This window comes from Gracilinanus agilis, chromosome 5 (assembly GCF_016433145.1).
Source record: "Gracilinanus agilis isolate LMUSP501 chromosome 5, AgileGrace, whole genome shotgun sequence".
NCBI lineage: Eukaryota > Metazoa > Chordata > Mammalia > Didelphimorphia > Didelphidae > Gracilinanus > Gracilinanus agilis.
In genome coordinates this window covers 311,058,881-311,079,720 of record NC_058134.1, presented here as the reverse complement: position 1 = coordinate 311,079,720, position 20,840 = coordinate 311,058,881, and the positions used below count along the sequence as shown (strand labels likewise).

General features: G+C 39.0%; 1 protein-coding gene across 1 annotated transcript in view; it reads right to left on the bottom strand.

Annotated features, from left to right (window-relative positions):
* The window catches only part of PKP2 (plakophilin 2), a 99,735-nt gene that overhangs the window by 27,330 nt on the left and 51,565 nt on the right, over positions 1-20,840 (bottom strand). Inside the window, exons 11-12 of the mRNA XM_044679309.1 lie at positions 15,287-15,523; positions 9,137-9,254 (exon numbers count right to left, since the gene is read on the bottom strand). Coding sequence (XP_044535244.1) covers positions 9,137-9,254; positions 15,287-15,523 — 355 coding nt within the window. The remainder of the gene's footprint in view (positions 1-9,136; positions 9,255-15,286; positions 15,524-20,840) is intronic.

Here is a 20,840-nt window from a genome sequence, read left to right as displayed (position 1 = left end):
CATTGTTTTATAGCCTTTTGGGCATAGTTCTAAATTGCCTTCCAGAATGGTTGGTTCAGTTCCTATAATTGTGCTGTGAATGAAATCAGGGACTCTGAAATATGGAAAAAAGAAGGGAATATTTGGGGAATGAAAGAATAAAGAATGGGTTAACATGGAAAGCTTTTGAGAAGATTTCTGACCTCTTTACATAGGTTGAATGAATTGGAAAAATGGAGAGTCAGAAAGGGAAATGTCTTTCACTATCTAGGGGAACATATTAATAGTGTTTTCCTGGGTATAATAAAAGTGCACAAGAACCTCTACAGAAGGGTGAGAGAAGGGAGAAGGATAGTTGATTTGCTCAGGAATATGTTTCCAATAATAGATGAGAAAATGTTCCCATTAAATTCTTAAAAGTTTAGAGATAACCATACTGTATGAATCTATAAAGGCTGGGAACAGATGTATATTAGTTTGTTGATATATTTAAACAAAATATAACACAATTAATTGGAAAGAGCACTAGATTAGAAACCAGCAGATCATGGTCCTACTCTGAGCTTAGCCATTGTATAACTTCAACTCTCTGAGCCTCAGAAATTTGAAAAGGTGGGGCTAGAATTCAATGAGGCAATGAATGAGGAGAGATTTTGAAAATTTTGTCAGAACATAAGTTATTTACTATTATTTTTGTTCCTATGCTATATGGTGATTAGGCAGAGTCAATAGACACTTCACAGCAATTACATTAATTGACTAGCAAAGATGTATATGGCCCAATTTTCTTTCAATGATAACTAAAGGTTATCAGACAGAGTTGTTATCAGGAAAGGCTTTAAAATTGTGTGTATTCTTTGATCTAGCAATATCACCACAAGGTTTGTATCTTAAAGAGATTTTTTAAAAAGGGAAAAGGATCTATTTGTAAAAAAGTATTTATAGCAGTTTTTTTGTGATAGCAAAGAATTGGAAACATTGGGGAATGGCTGAACAAGTTTTGGCATATTATTATAATGGAATACTATTATGCTATAAGAAATGATGAGGATGATTTTGGAAAAACATGAAATCATCTGCATTAACTGATGCGGAGTGAAGTGAGCAGATCCAGTAGAATATTGTACACAATAACAGCAATATTATATAATGAGTAATTTCAAAAGACTTTGTTACTCTTAGCATACAATGATTCAAGACAATCCCCAAAGACTCATCATGAAAAATTCCATCTACCTCCAGAGAAAGAACTGATTGAGTCTGAATGAAAACTGAGTCATACTACATGTCACTTTCTTTCTTCATTTTTTTATTTGTTCCAGTTCTTCCACAAAATGACTAATATGGAAAAATGTTTTCCATTATTGGACATGTAAAATCTATCAAACTGTTTGCTGTTGACTCAAACCTTTTGAAAAAAAAGATTAAAATTGTTGTTTTTCATGTAATTGAGGGGAAAAAAATTAAATAAAAAAAGTGGGCTGAGTGAGGCCTGTAGCATAATAACCATGGCAGGGAGCTCAGCCCTAGAATAAGCCTGCAGTTCTGAAACTTTGAACTTACAGAGCCTTCTAGTTAGGTAACAGAATTTTGGACCAGCAGCAGTCTGCAGTAACTTCTAGCAAGGGCAGAACTAAAATTATGTTGCCCAGACAAAACTGGAATCCAGAAATGGCAAAACTCAAACCAAGAGTACAGATCCCTTAGGGCATGCTAAAAGGTTGCAGTTCCCTAGTCTGAGTCACCCCAAGATCTAAAAAAAACACACTTTCTAGTCAGAGAATACAAACTAGAACTAAACAAAGTCCTACATTCCCTCCAGAAGAGTACAGAACCTGGCCTTAACACAAAATTTCAATTCATCAAAGAAGGCTAGAAGAATGAGTAAAAAAAAAGACACTACTCTAAATAGCTATTACAAAGAACCAGAAACTCACAGGACACAAATCCAGAAGAAGAAAATAACTACAAGCAAAGCTTTAAAAAAAAAGGGCAGATAGAATTTGTGTTAAGAGATAAAACAAAAGTTTTTTTAAAAATCACATGATAAATGTATTATGAATTCTAGAAGAAAGAATTGGGAGAAAAAAGGAGCATTAGAGGAAAGACTAGGAAGAAAATTAAAAGGTCAGAAGAAAAAATAAAAAACCTTTCTGAAGTGTCAGACTCACTGAAAATTATACTGAACCGGGGCGGGGGGGGGGCAGCTGGGTGGTTCAGTGGATTGAGAGCCTCAGATACTTCCTAGTTGTGCACCCTGAGCAAGTCACATAACCCCTATTGCCTGGCCTTTACCACTCTTCTGCCTCGGAATCAATACATAGTATTGATACATAGTATTGATTCCGAGGCAGAAGGTAAGAGTTTAAAAAAAAAAAAGAAAGAGAACTTCCGAGTTAAGGTGTCATAGTGTAGAAGCAAGGATCTTCTCCTCACTACCAGCCGATATAAAGTGCCTCAAAAGGACAAAAAAAAATAATCAGATGAATGAAGGGGCTCTACTGTAGGATGCTGCCTTGAAGATAAGTGGAATTTGGGCATTTCCATGCTATAAGAAGGTTAAACAACTCCCTCCAAAGCATGAGCTGGTTATCCCTCCCCCACTCCACCCATGGCACCAGAGTCAGAGTCAGCACACCAGAATCATAGTGAGTGTGAGGCAATCTCTAGGTTCTTGGGAGCTGGCTGAGAACACCACAGACATACCCCTGAGAGCAGCTAGCCTTAGGATTCCAGGAGGTTGAGGAACGTGGACCTTGGGCACAGAGATAGAGCTGAGAGGGATGGCACACAGCAGATGCAGAGGAGACTCAAAAATAGCCTCACGGCAAAAACCACTATGTAGCTCAATACACAGAGAGCCTGCCTTCCTCACTCAGACTTCTGGCTGGGAAGGGAAGGAAAAACCAACAAAGCAATGGCCACCAAAACCCAAGAAATATAATCTACAAACACCAAAAAGAATAAGAGAAAGGCATTGACCCAGGATAATTTTATGGAGAAAAAAATCCAGATTGTAGAGGAGACAGCAGAGAATGACAAACAAGTAAACACATTCAAACCTTCCCAAAAAATGGTAATTGATCACAAGCTCTTGAGGAGCTCAGATTTGAGATGATGAAAAAAATAGAAGAAACTTGGCAAGAAAAGTGGGAAATAGTTCAAAAAGAAAATAACAGTTTAAAAGACAGAATTTCCCACTTGGAAAAAGAAGCCCAGAAATCAAATGAAAGGATAAGCAAACTGAAGACCATAATTGACCTGCTGGAAGCCATGAAAAGCAGGACAAATCAAAAAGGAAAATCAAACAGTCATAGCTGAAAACCAGTCTTTAAAGACCAGAATTGGGCAAGTAGAAGCTAATGATCTCACAAGATGGCAAGAATTAATAAAACAAAGTCAAAAGAATGTCAAAATAGAAGGAAACATGAAATATCTCACTGAGAAAATGACTGACCTGGAAAACCGATCTAGAAGAGACAATTTGAGAATCATTTAGGTCTACCTGAAAACGTAGAAATAAACAGAACCCTTGACATCATACTACAAGAAATTATCCAAGAAAATTGCCCTGATGTTCTTCAACAAGAGGGCAAAATAGACATGGAAAGAATCCATAGATCACCCTCTATATTAAATCCTCAAAAGACAACCCCCAGGAATGTAATTGTCAAATTCAAGAGCTTCCAAGCTAAGGAGAAAATATTACAAGAAGCCAGAAAGAGACAATTCAAATATAAAGGAGCACCAATCACTATTATACAGGATCTGGTAGCCTCCACACTAAAGGACTGCAAGGCTTGGAATATGATATTCAGAAAGCCAAGAGAATTGGTTCTACAACCAAGGATCACCTACCCATCAAAATTGACTACATACATCTAGGGAAAAGTATGGGCATTCAACAAAATAGAAGATTTCCAAGTATTTGTAAAAAAAGACCAGAACTAAACAGAAAAATTGATATCCAAATACAAAAATCAAGAGAAACATGAAAAGGAACAATGAACTGGAGGAATTCCATGTGAACTGGAACAACCTCCAGGAATTGACGCAGAGTTAAAGGAGCAGAACCAGGAGCACCTTATACACAGAGATGCATACATTGTGGCACAACTGAATGTAATGGACTTCTGTACTAGCAGCAATGCAATGATCCAAGACATTTCGGAGGGACTTATGATAAAGAACACTACCCACATCCAGAGAAATCACTGTGGGAGTAGAAACACAGAAGAAAAAACAACTGCTTGATCACATGGGTCAATGAGGATATGACTAGGGATGTAGACTCTAAACAATCACCTTAGTGCAAATATCAATAGGTCTTGATCAATGACACATGTAAAACCCAGTGGAATTGCTCATTGGCTATGGGAAGGGTGGGAAGAGGGGAGAGAAAGAATATGAATCATGGAACCATGGAAACATTTTCTTAATTTTAAATGAAATTTTTTAAAAATTAAAAAAAGAAAGAAATAAAAAAACAAATTACACTGAACCTAAGAAATTAATGATCTCATGATTTTATATATTACCAACAGAGTCCAACAGCAATCATGAGAGAAATTAGGTTTTCTAAAATTGTAGACAATACAAAACACCTAGGAGTCTACCTGCTTAAATCCAGGAATTATATGATCACAATAATAAAACATTTTCATCCAAAGAAATTCAGATTTAAACAACTGGAAAAATATTAATTGCTCATGAATATAATATATTCAAGTGAATATATTAAAAATTATAACTCTACCTAAATTGTCTTATTCAGTGCCATACCAATCCATCTATCAAATGTTTATTTGATAGAGCTGGAAAAAATAATAATACAATTCATCTAGTAGAACAAAAGGTCAAGAATATAAAGAGAATTAAAAGAAAAAAATGGCCTAGCCATACTAGATCTCAAACTATATAAGAAAGCAGTAATTATCAAAACAATCTGGTAATTGATAGGGGATCAATGGAATAGATTAGGTACTTAACACAGTAGTAAATGACCATAATAATTTTAGTATTTGATAAAACCAGAGTCAAGGTTTTGGGTAGATTCTTTCCATTTCTATTTCCCCTTTTTGTTCAAGAATATCAGGGCAGTTTCCCCTAATGATTTCATTGTTTTCAGGTAGTCTAGTGACTCTTAGATTGTATCTGTTGGATCTATTTTCCAGGTCAGACATTTTTCCAGGGAGATATTTCAAATTTTCTTCTATTGTTTCATTCCTTTGATTTTATTTTTTTCCTAATGTCTTATGGAGTTATTACCTTCCATTTCCCCAATTCTAATTTTTAGTAAGCTATTCTTTTTTTCATTGAGCTATCGCACTTCTTTTTCCATTTGGGCAATTCTGTTTTTTAAGAAATTTCTAAGCTGTGACTCATTTCTTTTCCCAAATTATTTCTACATCTCATTTGATTTTTGAGCTCTTCTAGAAGTTCTTTTGGAGTCTGACACCCTTTCTTATTTTCCTTTAAAGTTTCACATATTTCTGTCTTGGCATTCTTGTCCTTATCTTAGTTTATATTTTAATCTTTTATTTTTCAACTCACTCTATTATATTCAATTCAACCTTGAAGCTTCTTAAAATAAGCAAAATAAATAAATGCTCCTTCAAATCAACCAATTAATGACATTGTTCTTAAGGCTTTCTTATACCATTTTCTTATAGAAGTAAACATTTTGACCTTATTAAATGCTTTGTAATTGGTCTTTTATATTATCTTCTTATGTTTCTTCTTATTCATGTATATTGAATTTTCCATTTAGTTCTGTTTTTTTCTTCAAGAATATATGAAAGTTTTTATTTTTTTTAAATGATTGTTTCTTTTCTTGTATAATGATAATCACCTTTGTTGGATAGGCTATTCTTCATTGTAAACCTAGCTCCTTTGCTCTTTGAAATGTTGCATACTATGCCCTCTGTTGTTTTAATATAGAAGCTAGACTAAACCTTGTTATCTTTATTGTATCTCCACAGTATTTAACTTATTTCTTTTTAGTTGCTCGTGGCATTTTCTCTTTAACTAGGGAGTTACAATTCCTTTTGGGATCTCATACAGATATTGATTGATAAATTCTTTCAAGTTCTACTTTATTTTCTAGTTCCAAAATTTCAAGGAAATTAAAAAAAAAAATTTTTTTAAATCCTTACTTTATTGATTCTAAGGCAGAAGAGAAGTAAGAGCTAGGCAATGGGGGTTAAGTGACTTGCCCAGGGTCATATGGCTAGGCAGTGTCTGAGGCAAGATTTGAACTCAGGATCTTCCATCTTTGGATATGGATCTCTCAGCCATCTAACCGCCTCCTTTAATAATTTTTTGGAGGATAGTGCTTACTCTTTTTTTGATCAACACTTTCAGGTAATCAAGAATTTTTATGTCGTCTTTTCTCAATATGTCCAATGATTTTTAAATTACCTCTCCTCAACATGTTTTCTAGGTCAGTTGCTTTTGATACTATATACCTTAGTTTTCATTTTTTCCCTAATCTTTTAATTATGTTTTAATAGTTAGGACTTTTTTTCCTTTGGCCAATTCTAAATTTTTAGGGAATCCAGTTCTTGAATAAGGTTTACCACCATAAGTTTTAAGTTATTAATTGTCCTGGCCACTTTTTCTTTCCTGACTTATTCTATTCTAAGGCTCATTTAATTTTTTTCAGGCTTTCTTCTAATCCCTGTGGCAAGGACATTCTTTTTTCTGAGGTTCTACTTGGCCTCATTAAGGATTTTCTCTATTCTTCTAGGTTTACCCTTTGGCTTTCTCTGAATACAAATTATTCTTCACCGTGTTTAGCATTTACCCCACCAGTGAGGTATCTCCAGACTCAGTTTCTGGATTAATTACTTGTGTTAAAAGTTATATTAAGGAAAAACATTGATTACTCATGGATAGGATGAGTTAACATAATAAAAATGGCCATTCTAACCAAATTAATTTACTTATTTAGCGCCATACCTATCAAACTACCAAAAAACTTTTTTACTGAATTAGAAAAAACTATAACTAAGTTCATTTGGAAGAACAAGAGATCAGGAATATCAAGGGAAATAATGAAAAAAAAACATGAAGGAAGGTGGCCTAGCAGTACCAGATCTTAAACTGTACTATAAAACAGTGGTCATCAAAACAATATGGTACTGGCTAAGAGACAGAAGGGAGGATCAGTGGAATAGACTTGGGGTAAGTGATGTCAGCAAGACAGTCTATGATAAACCCAAAGAGCCCAGCTTTGGGGACAAAAATCCACTATTTGACAAAAACTGCTGGGAAAATTAGAAAACAATATGGGAGAGATTAGGTTTAGATCAACATCTCACACCCTATAACAAGATAAATTCAGAATGGGTAAATGACTTGAATATAAAGAAGGAAACTATAAGTAAATTAGGCAAACACAGAATAGTATACTTGTCAGATCTTTGGGAAAGGAAAGATTTTAAAACCAAGCAAGAGTTAGAAAAATTACAAAATGTAAAATAAATAATTCTGATTACATAAAATTAAAAAGTTTTTGTACAAACAAAACCAATGTAACCAAAATTAGAAGGGAATCGACAAACTGGGAAAAAATTTTTATAACAAAAAACTCTGACAGGGGTCTAATTACTCAAATTTATAAGAAGCTAAATCAATTGTAGAAAAAATCAAGCCATTCCCCAGTTGATAAATGGGCAAGTGACATGAATGGGTAATTTTCAGATAAAGAAATCAAAACTATAAATAAGCACATGAGAAAGTGTTCTAAATATCTTATCAAAACAATTCTGAGGTATCACATCACATCTAGCAGATTAGCTAACATGACAGCAAAGGATGTGGCAAAACTGGGACATTGATGGTGGAGTTGTGAATTGATCCAAACATTCTGGATGGCAATTTGGAACTATGCCCAAAGAGCTCTAAAAGAATGCCTGCCCTTTGATACAGCCATCCCACTGTTGGGTTTACACTCCAAAGAGGTCATAAGGAAAAAGACATGTACAAAAATATTTATAGCCGTGCTCTTTGTAGTGGCAAAAAACTGGAAAACGAGGGTATTCCTGTAAATTAGGGAATGGTTGAACAAATTGTGGTGTCAGCTGGTGATGGAATACTATTGTGCTCAAAGGAATAGTGAACTGGAGGAATTCCATGTGAACTGGAAAGACCTCCAGGAATTGATGCAGAGTGAAAGGAGCAGAGCCAGAAGAACATTGTACACTAAGACTGATACACTGTGGTAAAATAGAATGTAATGGACTTCTGTATAGCAGCAATGCAATGATCCAGGACAATTCTGAGAGACTCATGCAAAAGAATGCTAACCACATTCAGAGGAAGAACTATAGGAGTAGAAACACAGAAGAAAAACAACTGCTTGAACACATGGGTTGATGTGGATATGATTTGGGATTTAGCTCTAAATGACCACCCCAGTGCAATTATCAATGATATGGAAATAGATGTTGATTGATGACACATGTAAAAACCAGTGGAAATGTGCATCGGTTACAGGGGGTGGGGGGAGTAGAGTGGGTGGAGGGGAGAGTAAGGACATGAAACATGGAACCATGGAAAATTTTCTGAAAATAAAAATTTTTTTAAAAGTTATATTAAGTTATGTTGGCAAACAATTGCTGATTAATGCTGTGTAAAAAACTATTTAGATTGATAGATTGTTATGGATCAAATAATATCTGATGTTCAATTGTTTCAGTCATGTCTGACTCTTTGTGACCCCATTTAGAGTTTTCTTGGAAAAGATACTGCAGTGTTTTGTCATTGCTTTTTTCAGTTCATTTTACAGATGAGGAAACTGACACCAATATGGTTAAATTGAATGCTCAAGGCCACATAGTCAGTGTCTGAGGTTGGATTTGAACTCAGGTCTTTCTGGTTCAGACTGCCATTCTATTTTAGTGTGCCACCCAGTGGCCCCTTTAAGTAACAATATATTAACTATCACATGGAAGTCTATTTTAGTGAGGAAGGAAGGTACATGCCAGTGGAGTAAGGGATGGGAGGATACTGAGCTTTAATTAGATAAAACATCTGTGTAAGTAACTGGCCAATGTAAATACTAGCAACTCTAAGGATATAGAGAATCAATTATGCCAAAAGAACAAATATCTTAGGGCAAAGAATTTTCTCTTGCTGGTTTGTCTCAATTTACCTTATCATCTGGTTGATAATCTGCAATGGTTCCTCTAACATAATGCACGAGAGAATCTATCAGTCCTTCACATCTTCTCATCACTTTCCTCCCATCAGGTCCAGCAGAACTCATATTTCTGTTAAATAAGAGGCAAAATCAAAAGGATCTATTATTAGTGAAGTGGAACTTTTGGGCTTACATTGCTTAGTGTTTCTTCATTCCATCAATCAACAAGTATTTATTAAGACCTAAGCACTGTTCTAAGCATTGGGAATACTAAGACAAAAGCAAAAACTGTCCTTGTCCTCAAGGAGCTTCATAACTTTATGAGCTGAGTCTTGAAAAATACTAAGGACCTGTAGAGGCAGAAGTGACAAGAAAAGGAGAATTAGTGCAAAGGCAATGAGATGAGGCAAGAAGGTTATGTGTGGACACCAACTGGTCAAACTATATCGTGAAGGGAAGAACTGTATAATAATCTGGGAAATTAGATTAGGACCAGGATATGACAGGCTTTAGGTTCCAGACAGAGAAACTCATATTTTCTCTTAGAGGTAATAAAGATCCAGTGCAGTTTCCTGAGTAAATCTGTGTTTCAAGAAAATCATGCTGGCAGTGATGTGGAAGACAGATTGGAGTGGGGAGAGATTTGAGGCAGGGAGATCAATTGGAAAGCAGGAGTCCAAGAGAACTCTGCTGAGGGCTTGAACTCTGGTGGTGGTGAGTGGATAACAGTTCAATTTGCAAAATGTTGTGGAAGTAGAAATGGCAAGATTTATCCATTGATTGGATGGATATGTGAGATGAGTGAGAGTGAAAAATCAAGAATGCCTATGAGATGAAGAACATGGGCAACCAGAAGATTGGTGATACACTGGACAATTCAGACAGTCTGAGATGCCTATGCCAAAATGCAGATGGTGATTCAGATCAAATGGAAATCCAAAAGAGCCTGGGGTTGCATATCTAGGCAGCATGATGGCTCTCTACTTCTACGGGCTCACCATATTTGTGCCACACTTAATACAGGCATCTGGCCCTACTGCAGCTTAGAATTTCCAAAGTCAAGTGATCTACCATCCTCAGCTTCTTTCCATGCTTATTGTCAGAGAGGGAAGCATATCTGTAATATGATTGGGCAATTATTTACTGCTTAAGTGCCATTAAATTTTTAGCATGAATCCCTTGGGTCATCTTTGCTGACACCTTTGAGTCTGTGAATGATTAAATGGGGAAGCTGTTATACTTATTTCTCATATTTTAGTCATTTCCCCAGCTGGATTGCTAAGTCTTTTAGTGTAGAAGTCATTTCTTATTCTTTTGTCACCCACTGTTGCTAACATAGCACTTCTTTCCCAGCAAGTACATGGCACCACTTGATTTCTATAAGCAATACATAGGATGTCTGGAATTTCAGATAATCTAATTTAACTTCTTTTTGAAGATGAGACAACTGAGCCAGGCATTATACTCCATGTTTATGGTCCCTGCTTCTGGGAAGAAGCTGAGGATGGTGTGTGTGTGTGTGTGTGTGTGTGTGTGTGTGTGTACACTCAAACCTACATATGTATTTAAGTACATATAATGCACACATATATGTATATAGATGTGCATAGGCTAGAAGGTTGTTCTCATTTATCTATAATTTATTTATACTGTTTTATTAACAGATAAGAAACATATAATGCTTAAAAAATAAATAAAAACCTATAAAACTCTCTGTTTTTAGTTTCTTTAGAGAAACAACGCCCTTAACTTTTATCCGGCCTTTCCATATTCTTTCTAACCAAATCACTCTATCCATTCTTGACCCTCTTAGAACTACAAACTTCATAATGTTGGAAAGGACTTTGGAAGATATTTTCTAATTCATCCCAAGGATTTTACAGATGAAAGAACTGACACCCAGAGAGTTTCAAAATAACCTGTCCTTGATCATAGAGCAATTATTGCTCTGGGTATATCTAACTGACTTCACAAATGGACATTCCTGAATTTAATTGAAGTTAGTAATGTTTCACAGTGTTCTTTCTACTCCCCCTCCCCCCCATCCCCAATTCTTAGCATGTTGAATTCCATGGAATATTTATGTTGAGACCAAAAGGATATTTCATTTGGGCATTCCAATGAACTGATATGCATTTCCCTAAATTGGTTACCTTGCAGTTTAGTATTAAGCAGATTCTACCCATAGGAAATGAGACTTTGTTCACAGCAGTACATATAACACATTTGCTTTTACATATCAAGCAGAGTTCCAACCTCACTTAAGATATTATAGAAATATAAATGGCAAATAAGGACAGACAATTTTTAAAAGAATTTCTTTAGAATTTTAGAGAATTGCATTGATGCATCATTAACTAAGCATTTATTGAGCACCTGTGAATGGCATTTGCTAGGTGTTGAGGATCTCTCAAGATCCCCAGAGGATCTTTCATTCCGGTGGGACAGGGAAGATACACATATATCGATAACTAATGAAGCTATGTAAAGAGCATTTACGGTAGTCTTGGCAGGAAAAGCAAGAGTAGCAGGGGACCAGGAAAGGGCCTCCTCCTTGTAAGTTTAATGTTGAAGGAAAAAGAGATTCTAAGAGTCAGAAGTGAAGAGAGTGAGCATTTCAGGGAAAGGACACTCAGTGGAAAAGTGCTGAGATAGGAAATGGAGTGTCATGTGTGAAGAACAGCAAGAACACCAGTCTGGCTGGACTGTGGAATATCTGGAGAGGTATAGTGTTCAAGAAGGCTAGAAGGGAATGACAGGACTGGATTGTTTGTTTGTTTGTTTTTTTCAAACCCTTATCTTCTGTCTTAGAAGCAATACTAACTATTGGTTCCAAGGCAGAAGAGTGGTTAAGGTCACATAGCTAGAAAGTGCCCAAGGTTAGATTTGAACCCAGTACCTTCCAACTCCAAGTCTGGCTTTCTATCCACTGAGCCACCTAGCTACCCCAAGACTAGTTTTTGAAGTACTTTACCTGCTAAACAGAGGATTTTATATTTGACTCCAGTGGTAATAAAGAGCCAGAGGATTTTATTAAGCTGAGGAAAGACTTAGTCAAACTTGAATTTTATGAAAATCACTTCAAAATGGAGAATGTATTCAAGGGGAAAGAGACTGAAGGTAGGATAATGAATTAGGACACTACTGCAACAGATCAGGAGAAATGTGATAAGGGCCTTAACTAAAATGATGGCTGCCTAAGTAGAGAGAAAGGAATTTATGGGAAAGGTCTTGTGAACTGAGAGAAAAACAACAAGATTCGGCAAATGACTGTATGTGAAGAGATGAGGTAAAATGAGTAGTCAGGGATGTGGTGAAGAACTTGTGGTGACTAGAATGACTAGAATGAAAGTCATTGCAAATGCTTATGGGACATCTAGGTGTGAATTCCAATAGGTAGCTAAAGATGTGGAACAAACTTCAAGGGAATCAGGATTGAATTTCTAAATCCATGGGTCATCTGCATAGAGATGATAATTAAACCCAGGGCAATGTAAATGCTTTCAATATGCCAGCCACCAGCTAAGCAAAAGAAGCCAAAAGACAGTCCCTGCTCACAATCTAATGGAGGAGACAACATGCAAACAAATATAGACAAACAAGCAGTCTCTACAATAAAGGTTACAAGGTTTGGGAAAGGTTTCCTGTAAAAGAGGGGAATTTAGTTGAGGCAGCTTGGGAAGTCAGTAGGTAAAGCTGCAAAGGGAGAACATTCCAGGTTTGGGAGACAGCCAGAGAAAATGCCAGAGGAGAGAAAAGGGAACAGTCAGGAGGCCAGTGACATTGCATCAAAGAAGAGGCTGCAGGGAGTAAAGCTAAAGAAGACAGCAAAGGTAGAAAGGGGCTGGGCTAGGAAGGACTTTGAATGCCATACAGAGCATTCCATATTTGTTCTTAGAGGTAAGAGGGAACCATTGGAGTTTACTGAGTAAGAGGGTGAACGAACAGGACTTGCACTTTAGGAAAATCATTTTAGTGGGTGAATAGTAGCACCGCCCCCCCCCCAGTAGGTTATCACCAGGGTCCAACTGTGAGGTGAGGAGGCAAGAAATGGGCATATTCAAGAGATGTAGCAAATGTGAAATGGATAGGCCTTGGCAATAGATTAGATACAGGGGCCTGGGGGACTGGAAGGACACTCTCTCCAGTAATAAGGGAGGTAGGAGGGGAGAAGATTTAGAGGGAAAGATAATGAATTTGGTGCATGTTGAATTTAAAGATATCTATATGACATTGTTATAAGAGTGTAAGTTTGCAGAGGGCAGAGGCATGGGCAGCAGAGTAAGAGACTCTGGAATTCTGCAGGGGGGACCTGAGCTATTACTAAGAGACAGTTGGGCCTTGAGCTGGGTCTTCTCTCTGGGGTTTTGACCTGGAAGAGACTGGCTATTTCCGTGTAGCTGTTTTCTACCTTATATTCCCATCCTAACTGCTATTCTCTTATCCTGCTGGCTGGTAGATATCGGCTGAGTTCCTGGTGATCCTGAGACTTCTGGCTTCTGATTGTGAGACCAGGCCTAGATCTTTTTGGATCTTGGACCTTATTTGGGCCCTATTAGGCTTACATAGACCCTTTCCTTAAAACCAGCAAAGGTGGGGTTTAGTGTTAGTTTAGCTAAGAACAGGAATTGGGATTTTAGACAGTGAGGAGAGTAGAGTAGGAAATCACTCTGAAGAAATCTCTGTGAAGAGCTATTTAGATCTGGGCTTTAGGTAGTTGGCATTAGAGATTAGGATTATCCAAACTTCACAGAGTTATCTGAAAGGCAACTGGAGATGTGAGCCTGGAGGTCAGTGGAGAGGTTAGGGCAGGATAGGTAGATATGAGAATCATCAACATAATGATGGTGATTAATCCATGGAAGCTGATGAGATCACCAAATAATACTAGTATATAGAGATAGAGAAGAGAAAAAGGCTTAGGATAGAACCCTGTAGGACATTTATGGCCAAAGATCATGATCTGAATAAGGATCCAGCAAAGGAGACTGAGGACTGGCCAGAGAGGAAAGAGGAAAACCAGGAGAACAGTGTTCTAAAAATCTAGAAAAATCAGGGGAAAAAAAGTGATCAGGACTGTCAAAGACTGAGAAGAGGTCAAGGAGAATGAGAATTGAGAAAAGTCTGTTGGACTTGGCATTAAGAGACATGAGTAGGGGCACCTTGGGTGAGGATAAAGGTTACTTCTTCATCAGAGACTCTATGAAAGGAGAATGATATCCAAAAGGAGATAACATCAAAAGCTTGTGAGATGAGGTAAAAAAGAGAAAAGGAATCAGAGGGAATTACATTTATTTTCTCCAAAAATATGGGGCAAGATTCTTCTCTGACAAGATGTGGGAAATAGGTCCTGCTGGAGATCTGAAGATAGAAGAGAAACTTTGAGATAATTGCTTTGGTGAATAGAATAGAGAAACAGAAGCAGACAGGTGACTCAGTGGATAGAGAACCAGCCTTGAAGATATGAGGGGAGGTCCTGGATTCAAATCTGGCCTCAGACACTTCCTAATTGTGTGACTCTGGGCAAATCACTTAACCCTCACAGCCTAGCCCTTACCTGCTTTTCTGCCTTAGAACCAATACATAGTACTGATTCTAAGATGGAAGGTGAGGGTTTAAAAAAAAAAAAAGAATTAAGGAAGAAAAAAAGGATTACCTTGCCGAGGGCCAGTTGAGATTTGATAAATTTAATTCGTAGTGGACTCATTCAGGGTCAATGATATGGAGAAATTTTGTCTAGCTATGAGATTTGCTATTAAACACTAGGATGGACTACAGAGAAGGCTATAAATCTCTTTGGTAGATTTCTGAAAGTATTATACCTTGCTTTATGCCTCAGAATGTTTATGTTTTACCTAATGGTTAGGGGCTAAATTAGGCTTCTTTTAGACCTTTTTCACCCTTGGGTCACTTAGCAGAGTTAAAAAAAAAAAAAGCTTCACTCAATCTTATTTGCATTCCCAAAACAAAACCCTCTCTATATTAAAGAAAGATGAAAAGAAAGAATGGGTGTCAAACAGATGAACTGATGATATTACATTCAAGTTACTTGGCCAAATATGTACAAAAGCTGGGTTGGGAAGGTGGGAGGAGAGAACTCTAAATCCTTGTCTTCAGTCCAACCTAGTGAAGGGAACAAGCATAGGTCATTGCAGCACTGGCGAAGTATTGGCATGCGTGTCCAGCTGGCGGGGAAGGGGGAGGGGAAGCGATGCTCTGTCGCCACTCTTCCCGGTGCCCAAGGACATTTTGGCATGCCTCGCCTTCTGCCAGCCCCCCAACGCAAGCGCTTCCTCCCTCCACTGTCTGGGGTAATGTGAGGGTCGGGGAGGGCTCACCGGCAGCTTGAGATTGTAGTTTGGGCACACGAACTCAAAAACCTTCACCAGTGCTGGGCCACTGTTTGTAATATCATGAAATATCATGAAAAAAGAAACCAGAAGGAACAGGTGAAACACTCTCTTGAAGATTCCTTGATTTCCCTTTGTAGTCCGGCCCTTGGTTTAGCCTCCAGTGAGGAGCTCATTAAAGGAGAGAGCAATGCATTTACCGTTCCAGCTGGCAGGCCCCTTTCTCATGCTTGACTTGGATAAGAAGGCTTCAGGGCTGATAGTCAGATTTTATTCTAAGACTATGACAGACAACTAATTCTTTTCAAAGCATATCTGGGAGCCCCTGAAACTCTGGATCGTGTATGTAACACCCACAGGAGAGGATGTTTAGTGTTCTTGCCAGTCTGTGGTTTTTACATGACAGCATCAGAGGCCCAGATAAGAACCACAGATTGTGCCTTAAATAGATGCAGATTTGATCTGAATCATTGGTAAAGGATGGAGTCCCTTGTGTTGCTTTATCTAAAAAAGTTCAGTAAGAAGTTAAAATGTTTGCTAATAGCAGATCGTCCAGACCCCAAACCTTTAAGCAAATGCCATTCTTATTCAAAGCTGATTGTAATTTAAATTTTGCTCTGCAGCATCTCTTAAGTATATGCTTATGAATAGAAATTCATAATTCTATTGAACGAAGATTAAATTCACAGACTTGCCATTCCCAGACGAGACACAAAACTGGTTGCTCCTGACTTTCCTTTCCTATTTAGCCTCGATCGTTCATTGTGTCCCTAACTGCCAGTTTCTTAAGGCTCTGCTTATTTGTTATTTTCACCTTTATACAGTGCTCAAGGAGGTCATCCACTCTCATTGGTTTCAAATAGCACTTAACTGCTGATGGTCTCCAAATCCGTAAAGCCATCTGTGATTTTTTTCCATGCAATTCCCTGGATTTTTTCACACAAGAGTTCTTTGCCATAACATCCAATTACATATGAAAAGGGAAATGACTAGCTTCCTTCAAATCGGCCTCGTTTCCCAACTATCCTTCTTCCACACCCTTTTTAACCCAACTTCCCAGTTTAGAAATTTTGGAGTCATTTCTGACTTTTCTCTCTCTCTCCAGTCTCTATAGCCAATCTGTCCCCAGATTCTTTTTATTTCTTCTCTTAAAATGGCTCTCGGTCACCTTTCTCGTTTTATTCCACTACTATCACTGTAAAACCTTCAAACTTCTCGGAAACCCGGGTTCTCTACATGTACAAAGACATGGTTCTTTCCAGTTCTAAATCTCATCATCTCACGAGCACGTTACGTCTGTATTCCTTCTGTAATGTTGGCAAGGTTTCCTTCTGCATATCATGGAATTCTATGTGTTACAGCACCGGGCCATGAGGAGGTAGTTCAGGATGAGCTTGGGAAAGAAGGATGAAAATAAGCAAATGAAAGGCAGGAGGAAAGGAGAGTCCGAGGGTGTTACTGAGCTACTGGGTGGGAGAGATGGTGTTCTAGGAAGTGATCTACATAGAAGGAGATGCCCAAGTTCAGTCCTTAAGGGACCCAGAGCCTGCATGGAATGAGAACTCAGACGACTGACTCAACGTGGATAGTGCCGGCACCCCAGAACCAGAGCTAAGGTAGATCTAGATCAAAAGATGTGCAACAGATCTGCAAGTTGGGTTCAAAGACTAAGCTAAGAGGAGACTTTCCTCACCATTCCACTAGCTTAAATTTGCCTCAGGAAGTTGTATATCCATCTATCACCTCTAGAGATGAAAGCCATTATAATCTGTGTATGGGAAGCCAGGAATGGCGATACTGCATGAGCATTTCTCCCTTTTTATTTAAAATCATAGAAAATTACCTGAGAGTTAACAATAGAAATAAACGATTCATGGTAGATGTAGGTCCATCAAAGTTCACCATTAATTGGAGGATGCCTCGCAGAGTCCCAACCAAAGAGATGAAAAGGTTCTTCACCTGCTCCTTTGGACAGATAGCATTTTACTATTCGCCAAGCCCTCAGCAAAGAGCCTCCTAAATAAAGGTCTCTAATTATTCAAAAGAGTATATTAGCCTAACCACCCACTGCAGCAAAGTTCCAACGGAAGAAGAACTCCTATTGAGTAATAGAAGAGAGCCTCCATTGATTATCCCACCCACATAAATTCTTAGGTAGGAACATCTCTTCATCAAATTAGTCAGAACCCAAGTGAACAAGGTCTCTAACCTTTCTTGAATCGTTCAGTCATTGCATAAGACTTGATTATACTCTAAAAAAATTTGTATAAAAGGAAGGAGCTATTGCAGAACTAGATAGATTCTGAGAATCTTGCAGTGGAGGAGAAGGAGCTGAACAAAGACCTGAACCAAGAACTGGAAGCCCCACATAACCAGCAAAAGGAGAGAGAGGAGGACTGAGATGGGGCAAAGGAATGTATCAAGGAGGGCCACTGGCTCTACAGACAAAAGACTCACACCAACAGCTGTACCCGTCTACTTGAGGGCTGAAGGAAGTCCCAAGAAAAGGTCTGCTCTTTCCCCCAAGTTCCTGGTACCTGGCTATCTGGAGACACTATAATATAATCTTCTCTTCTGTCCCCCAAACCTTTCCTCTACCCTGAATTTTGCCTCAGTCCCAAAGAGGCCAGAGTTTAACGAGCGACAGATGAAAACGTAAACTTAGACAGGGGGCCCAGCCTCTGCCGAAGGGTTGGGAACGTGGGAGCCTGGAATTACAAAATTTTCAAAGCCACTGATGAGGGACCTATGTGTATGTTCCTCAGTGGCTATTCCATTGCTACTAGATCAGCAGGAGATGGCACAGCAGGAAAGAGAAGGTGGACCTGAACAGCAGGAGTCGGAAGGCCCTTGCTCAGAGGAGTCAGAGGGGTCAGAGAAGTCATTGCTCCTCTTCCCACTCAGCAAGGGATGCCCTCCTTTTTGTAGGTTGGAGGCTGAGCTTTCAGGAGGTAGAAGGTGCATTGTGCTGGTGCAGAAAGAAGTCAGCTCACGCCACCTTCCCTCAAGGGACATAAAAAAGCTTGTCAGTCACCTTTCGTTCTGCCAAACTGAATGCTTTTTCATAGTCGATAAAAATCTCCACACCAGGGTCTGAGATTCTCCAAGCCTTTCAGTCAATTGTGATCTCGTAAAGATGTGAAGGCGAGTTTGTTTCCTACTAATACTTTCATTGAGGATGCCCTCAAGGTGTGTATAGACGATGTTCATAAGGATATTGTATAAATGGGAGAACGAGTGTGGCGAAAGTCATTGTTGAGTTTGTTCTGCCACCTTATTTTGGAAATGACAGGACCAAAGTTTTATATCTTCCTCTCTTTTTGGCACTTTATCAATTGGTCTTTCAATGCTCTCTCCAGTGTGAATTTTCTCTTTATATAGTTGTTCTATTCCAGCAGTCAAGCATGAAAGAATTTATTAAGCACCTACTATGTGCTAGGCAAATATGAGCAAAAATAAAGCTGCCTCAAGGAGCTAATATTCTAATGAGGGAAAATAATAGACCGAAGGGAGCTGAATTAGAAGGTTAGGTGTTAACCAGTGCAGGGGTGTGGCATCACAGACAAGAACTGGAACGGAAATGAAGGGTGGCCAGCCTGGGCCCTCTCCAAAATGACAGCTCCAGGAGGAGGTTCTTTGTGGGAAAAGGGTCTAGAGAGGCAGAGAGAGGTTCCAGGATGAGAAGGCAGCTAGAATTTGGAGCAAAGGCTGGAGAATCAGAAGCGGAACTCGAAAGGGAATGAAGGATGACTGGCCTCGCTTGGCTCCCATTAAGAGTCATTTCTACTTCCTCTGTAGGCAGCTCAGGGGCTGGGATGAAGTGTACAAGGGGAGGGGTTGGTTCCATTGTCTTTGGTGGAGAAAACAGTTTGCTACGATAATTTCTGCAAACCATCTTTCTGTTTTCGTGTTTGGAGGTCTTCGCTTGGCTGGGTAGCTCGAGCACTTTTATTTAGACAGGCTTTACCGTGTACTGTTTCTGTCTGCTTTATGAGATGATGGTGTTCAGGATATCCCACCGTGGCTTCCTAAAAGTTAGAGCCAAGGCGTTGCTTTGGGCAGCCAAGTCTCTCCTCCCAGGCTGGCAAGTAAGACGCGAGATATGAGGGACTATTATTGTGTCATAAGAAACTGTGGAAGGCGTGGCTTAGAAGAACCCTAGGAAGACCTGTATGAACTGATGGAGAGTGAGGTAAGCGCGACCAAGAGAACAAACCACTGCTTAGCTAATAACAGTGTTTGAAGGTTTGCTACATGCTTTACAGATCTCTCAGGTGAGCCTTACAAATACTCTGGGAGGAAAGTGCGATAATTTCTACCGTTTTACAGATGAGAATGTCAAGCACCTACATGTGTCAGGCAATTTGATAATCTCCAGTGTTTCCCGAGAGCCACAAAAAGCAGCAGAAGATTGTAAACTCCTTGAGGGCAGGAACTAATATCAACTGAGCCTGAGGGGCTAAGTGACTTACTCAAGGTCATAAGAATCTGGAGCAAGACTCAAACTCAATACTTCCTGACTCAAAATGTGGCACCCTATCCACATTGCCATCTAGAATCGTTACCCCATCTCAGACCCTCAGGAGGCCCAGCTCCTTGAGGGGAACAGGAGCAGCCCCCCTCGGAGGATACAGCCTGCTAGGGTGAGGGAAAGACGCTTCGAGCATGACCTTTGGGAGACAAGCCTTTGCCAACGTATTCTAACTCTTTCAGAACAACTGAAAATTCTTCCAACAAATTAAAAACGTATGAACCTTGCATGATTTCCATGTCACATGCTGTGTCCAGCTACGTGTAAGACGAGGTGATTCCTTTATGAGGCAGACATTAATCCCTTGAGGGGCTTTTAAACGTCACCTCACTGAGTCCATGAGAAAGACGTAAGGGGAAACGACCTAACTGCTAATGGAGCCATCAGAAATAGGGAGCAGAAGAAAAAAGGTTCTAGGAAATCACTGGAAGCAGAGAAAGCAAAACAAGCAACCAAACAAAAACCCATCCCCCCAAAGGGCCGAGATCTGGGAGCGATACTGCCACTGGGGAGGGGCGGGGGGACAATCTTGCTTCTTTTCTCCCTGAACTGCTTCATAAGAGATGGAGTCTTTTCCTCCGAACACGGATTGTATATTTACCTTTCCTTTAAAACATGTCTACATTGTCTTTATAATGGTAACCGCTGGCAATTGCTAGTTGGGCTTATGCTTCTTGGGATTACAGGTGGCTCGAGGAAACTGAGGGAGGGCACAGCCTCGCAGGAGAGCGAGAGAGCGAGAGAGCGAGAGAGAGCGAGAGAGAGCGAGAGAGAGAGAGAGAGAGAGAGAGAGAGAGAGAGAGAGAGAGACAGAGAGAGAGAGAGAGAGAGAGAG